Here is a 6,207-nt window from a genome sequence, read left to right on the forward strand (position 1 = left end):
ATCAGCTGTAACAGCTAGTAAACCACTAGTTCTATCAGCTGTTACAGCTAGTAAACCACTAGTTCTATCAGCTGTAACAGCTAGTAAACCACTAGTTCTATCAGCTGTTACAGCTAGTAAACCACTAGTTCTATCAGCTGTTACAGCTAGTAAACCACTAGTTCTATCAGCTGATAACAGCTAGTAAACCACTAGTTTCTACCAGCTGTCACAGCTAGTAAACCACTAGTTCTATCAGCTGTAACAGCTAGTAAACCACTAGTTCTATCAGCTGTAACAGCTAGTAAACCACTAGTTCTACCAGCTGTTACAGCTAGTAAACCACTAGTTCTACCAGCTGTACAGCTAGTAAACCACTAGTTCTATCAGCTGTTACAGCTAGTAAACCACTAGTTCTATCAGCTGTAACAGCTAGTAAACCACTAGTTCTATCAGCTGTTACAGCTATGTAAACCACTAGTTCTATCAGCTGTTACAGCTAGTAAACCCACTAGTTCTATCAGCTGTAACAGCTAGTATAAACCACTAGTTCTACCAGCTGTAACAGCTAGTAAACCACTAGTTCTACCAGCTGTTACAGTTAGTAAACCACTAGTTCTATCGCTGTTACAGCTAGTAAACCACTAGTTCTATCAGCTGTTACAGCTAGTAAACCACTAGTTCTACCAGCTGTTACAGCTAGTAAACCACTAGTTCTACCAGCTGTTACAGCTAGTAAACCACTAGTTCTACCAGCTGTTACAGCTAGTAAACCACTAGTTCTATCAGCTGTTACAGCTAGTAAACCACTAGTTCTATCAGCCGTCACAGTGTCATGACGTTGCCCTCTTTGAGTACAGGGAGGACAGTTGACCCCCCCCCCCCCTCCCCCCAACCTACCTCCCCCCACCCAGGCCCTGTGTGAAGGGGTGGTAAATTCTAGAGGAGAATCTCCTACACATTGCCCATAGAGAGACACAGGAAATTCTTCATAACTCACAGAATTGGGGAACCGAACAACATTTATGTTCTGGAGAAGGTATAAAAGATTAGTGAAGAATCCAGCTACGAACTGGTCCGCTTGGTACAATTTTGTGATACTCAGAAGAGACAATATAGCCATATTACCATAATACTGTTTATATAATAGCCTCAGCTATGGGACTTGCATCTAAATGGTTGTATAAAATGTATTAATAAGGATAAAGCTATTTGGAATACGTTGAGATGCTATGTACTGATGTTAATGTGATAAGCTTGGTACAGAAATACAAATCTAACTCAGTCATCGGCACGCCCCCCCAGGGACACGGACAGGACCAGGCGTCATGTGACAAGCCTGTTCTATGTTCACGTATAAAACCCCCACCTAGAAGTTATTTTTTTGGACCAGCTTACCTCAGAAGAGAGAGCCAAGGTTTGACCATCCAATTCCTCTACTAAAAGTGAACTATACCACATGGTTAAACTTTTAGACTATCGAGACCGACAGAATAATAACAAGTCTTTGATATGAATTAATAGTCTGCAGCTAGAAATTATATCATTGAACGCGAAGACCGACTAAACATCCATTCTATAACGACATTAATGAATGTCGCTTTGAAAGATCCATCCTAACCGAGAGAGAGAGAGAACAGGACAAAAACTCTCCAACAAGGATCCCGACGACACACTGAGCGTAAACATATATTGATTGCAATTGTTCCCGAATGAGTGAGCGTTCATGTGCAAATGATTAGCATATCAATTGTTAATATTTATGAACTCTGTAGTGCCTCCTCAGCTGACCTTTATGACCCTTTGTTTAACAAGACACCAGCCATGCCTGTTTAGCCCACTAGGGCATATTAATTCACCATTTCTTTGTGATGATAATTACTGTTTGTATTGCTTTCTGTGAATTACTTAGTTTAGTAAATAAATGTTTTTAAGACAATTGATGTATGGAGGATTTTAGTAAAGGCTGGATTCGTGCAGATACAACAATTTACGACGTTTGGAATGAGACTGGACGCGAGGTAAAATACACCATTTAAACCAGAAGATAATCGGCCTATACTATAATAGAATATAATATATAATGTTATAACATAGGAAAGTTATATTAGGAAAATTATAACTTTGTAATCTGAATATTTTCCTTGGGCCCCGATCTCCTAGTTAATACAATTAAACTGATTAATCAGTTTAATAGTGTGATAATAATTACAGGGAGTTAATTGATAAACATGTCTACAGTTTAATGGTGTTAGCCGTTACAGCTAGTAAACCACTAGTTCTATCAGCTGTTACAGCTAGTAAACCACTAGTTCTACCAGCTGTTACAGCTAGTAAACCACTAGTTCTGTCAGCTGTTACAGCTAGTAAACCACTAGTTCTATCAGCTGTTACAGCTAGTAAACCACTAGTTCTATCAGCTGTTACAGCTAGTAAACCACTAGTTCTACCAGCTGTTACAGCTAGTAAACCACTAGTTCTATCAGCTGTTACAGCTAGTAAACCACTAGTTCTACCAGCTGTTACAGCTAGTAAACCACTAGTTCTGGACCATTACAGAAATATAAAACTGTTTTAAAGTAATGCAGGGAGGTCCAAAATGGCACCCTATTCCTTATTTGACCAGGGTCCATAGAGCTCTGGTCTAACGTAGTGCACTATGTAGGGAATAGAGTTCCCTTTGGGACTCAGGATATATGTAGTGCAACAGCAGTGGATTTAGAATCTCTCCAGTCTCTAGCCTGTCTGATGGGGTTTTAGTTCCAAACATCCCCAATAGTCTAAGACTGGAAGACACAGACCACTCCTAGGGAACACACCTACCGCTCCATCATAAATCACTTTCAATAGGCAGCAGTTGAAGCAGTTCAGGGTCCTGTTGGTTCCAGACTTGCTGCATCGGTACTGTTTGCCATGCGGTAGCAGAGAGAACAGTCTATGACTTGGGTGGTTGGAGTCTTTGACATTTTGTAGGGCCTTCCTCTGACATCGCCTGGTATAGAGGTCCTGGATGGCAGGAAGCTTGGTCCCATGCACACACACTGGGCGTGTATACCAAGCACTTGTCGTCGGATACCAAGCACTTGTCGGTCGGATACCAAGCACTTGTCATACCAGGCAGTGACGCTGTCAGTCAACATGCTCTCAATGGTGCAGCTGTATAACTTTGTGAGGTTAGGGAAGCAAGGCTGTAGACTACTGTGGTTAGACCATAACCAGGTACAGCCAGGAGAGAAGCAAGGCTGTAGACTACTGTGGTTAGACCATAACCAGGTACAGCTAGGAGAGAAGCAAGGCTGTAGACTACTGTGGTTAGACCATAACCAGGTACAGCCAGGAGAGAAGCAAGGCTGTAGACTACTGTGGTTAGACCATAACCAGGTACAGCTAGGAGAGAAGCAAGGCTGTAGACTACTGTGGTTAGACCATAACCAGGTACAGCTAGGAGAGAAGCAAGGCTGTAGACTACTGTGGTTAGACCATAACCAGGTACAGCTAGGAGAGAAGCAAGGCTGTAGACTACTGTGGTTAGACCATAACCAGGTACAGCCAGGAGAGAAGCAAGGCTGTAGACTACTGTGGTTAGACCATAACCAGGTACAGCTAGGAGAGAAGCAAGGCTGTAGACTACTGTGGTTAGACCATAACCAGGTACAGCTAGGAGAGAAGCAAGGCTGTAGACTACTGTGGTTAGACCATAACCAGGTACAGCCAGGAGAGAAGCAAGGCTGTAGACTACTGTGGTTAGACCATAACCAGGTACAGCTAGGAGAGAAGCAAGGCTGTAGACTACTGTGGTTAGACTATAAGCAGGTACAGCTAGGAGAGAAGGCTGTAGACTACTGTGGTTAGACTATAACCAGGTACAGCCAGGAGAGAAGCAAGGCTGTAGACTACTGTGGTTAGACTATAACCAGGTACAGCTAGGAGAGAAGCAAGGCTGTAGACTACTGTGGTTAGACTATAACCAGGTACAGCTAGGAGAGGAAGGCTGTAGACTACTGTGGTTAGACCATAACCAGGTACAGTACATGTATTGGTGAATGAGAACCTACACAATTCCACTGGATATTTTGATCGTCAGTCGTAGGGTTATTCAAATAGCGGTTTTGGAAAAAGTCCCCCAAATATTTACTCCCCAAATAGATGTGACTCGATTGGGGGAAATGCAGCCAGATAAGAGATGTGTCTAGCTTAATAGACACATATTCTATCTGTAGGCTATAATTAGTTTAGTTAGTGTATGAAGCAGAAGGAATGGGCCAACAGCTAAAAGAGGCTGTGTGATGGAACGTGGCTTTGTGGTGGCGACGCTGCAGGAGAATGTAACTGTAACCGGCCATTTACACAATACAAGTTGCTCCCGCCCAGCCGCGCTGACCTCCCCCGCCAGCCGCGATGACCTCCCCCGCCCAGCCGGCTGGACCTCCCCCCGCCCAGCCGCGCTGACCTCCCCCGCCCAGCCGCGCTGACCTCCCCCCGCCCAAGCCGCGCTGACCCTCCCCCCGCCCAGCCGCGCTGACCTCCCCCCGCCCAAGCCGCGCTGACCTCCCCCGCCCAGCCGCGCTGACCTCCCCGCCCAGCCGCGCTGACCTCCCCCGCCCAGCCGCGCTCGACCTCCCCCCGCCCAGCCGCGCTGGCCTCCCCCCGCCCAGCCGCGCGACCTCCCCCGCCCAGCCGCGCTGACCCCCCCCCGCCCAGCCGCGCTGACCCCCCCCCGCCCAGCCGCGCTGACCTCCCCCGCCCAGCCGCGCTGACCTCCCCCGCCCAGCCGCGCTGACCTCCCCCGCCCAGCCGCGCTGACCTCCCCCCGCCCAGCCGCGCTGCTCTCCCCCCGCCCAGCCGCGCTGACCTCCCCCGCCCAGTCCGCGGCTGACCTCCCCCGCCCAGCCGCGCTGACCTCCCCCGCCCAGCCGCGCTGACCTCGCCCTCACTGTGGGTGCTAACAAGCTACCAAGCTAGGTAGTGCTACGTATCAACAGCCATTGTCAGCCAATCCAGTAGGGGTTGGAAGCTATGGTGAGTTTATCGGTCACTCGCGTTGCGATATCGCGGAGGATTTCAATAAAAAGTTCATCTTTGCCACTTCCTAATGCAGAGTAACACTGCCTTCAGATATGCAGCGGCTTCACGCGGTGAGACATCGGAGGCCATTCAGTTTCAATGGAAAGGGAAACGAGAGAGGCGGTGTGGGCTGGGGGGGCATTCAGCGATCCGAGCACATGGGCAGGACTTAAGTTGGGGAAAGCGGAACTTTAAGAGATACATTAATCAAACATTTATGTATCCTTCATAAAGCCTAATGTAATGCAGTATCCTTCATAACTGTAACGGCTGTCGTAGGAGAGAGAGGACCAAGGCGCAGCGGGTTGCGTGCTCATCATTATAATTTATTAAATAAACGTGAACATGGAAAACAAGAAAACAAAGAACGACCAACCGTTTCACAGGCTACAATAATAACAGCAGTGCGAAATACAACTACCCACCATTAACAACCCCAAACACATACCTATATATAGGACTCTCAATCAGAGGAAAATAGAAACACCTGCCTCCAATTGAGAGTCCACACCCAAACCTAAACATAGAACATAGAAAATACAACCTAGAACATACCCAACACCCAGAACTAACAAATCACACCCTAAACACAACCAACCACCCCGAACCAACCAAAACAAATACCCTCTGCCACGTCCTGACCAAACTACAATACAAATAATACCTAAACTGGTCAGGACGTGACAGTACCCCCCCCTAAAGGTGCAGACCCCGGATGCACCTAAAAAAAAATTAATAAAAATAAAATAAACCCCTAACTAAAGGGAGGAAAGGGAGGGTGGCTGCCATCAACAACGGCACCTGTGCTACACCCCCCCTCCCCAACCCACCTATACTGGAGGTGGCTCAGGTTCTGGCCTACTGTCCTCCAGACTGTAGGCAGGCTTTCTTGACTCCGGACCGTAGGCAGATTCACTCGGTTCCGGGCCGTAGGCAGACTCATTTGGTTCCGGGTCGTGGGTCGTCTCCCCTGATGCCGGACACTTTGGACGAGGCACTGTTGCCGGATACTCTGGACGAGGCACTGTTGCCGGACACTCTGGACGAGGCACTGTTGCCGGACACTCTGGACGAGGCACTGTTGCCGGACACTCTGGACGAGGCACTGTTGCCGGACACTCTGGACGAGGCACTGTTGCCGGACACTCTGGCCTGGTCTGACGC

The 6,207-nt window shown here is 47.7% G+C and overlaps 1 protein-coding gene across 1 annotated transcript; it reads right to left on the minus strand.

Annotated features, from left to right (window-relative positions):
- Positions 1–4,360: 4,360 nt before the first annotated feature.
- On the minus strand, positions 4,361–4,912 carry LOC115180752 (glycine-rich cell wall structural protein-like; the record flags this gene model as incomplete). Its single annotated transcript, XM_029742932.1, has 1 exon — positions 4,361–4,912. A coding segment is annotated over one exon (552 nt), but the record flags the coding sequence as incomplete, so codon positions are not given.
- Between the last annotated feature and the right edge of the window lie 1,295 nt (positions 4,913–6,207).

This window comes from Salmo trutta, unplaced genomic scaffold, assembly GCF_901001165.1.
Source record: "Salmo trutta unplaced genomic scaffold, fSalTru1.1, whole genome shotgun sequence".
Lineage (NCBI taxonomy): Eukaryota > Metazoa > Chordata > Actinopteri > Salmoniformes > Salmonidae > Salmo > Salmo trutta.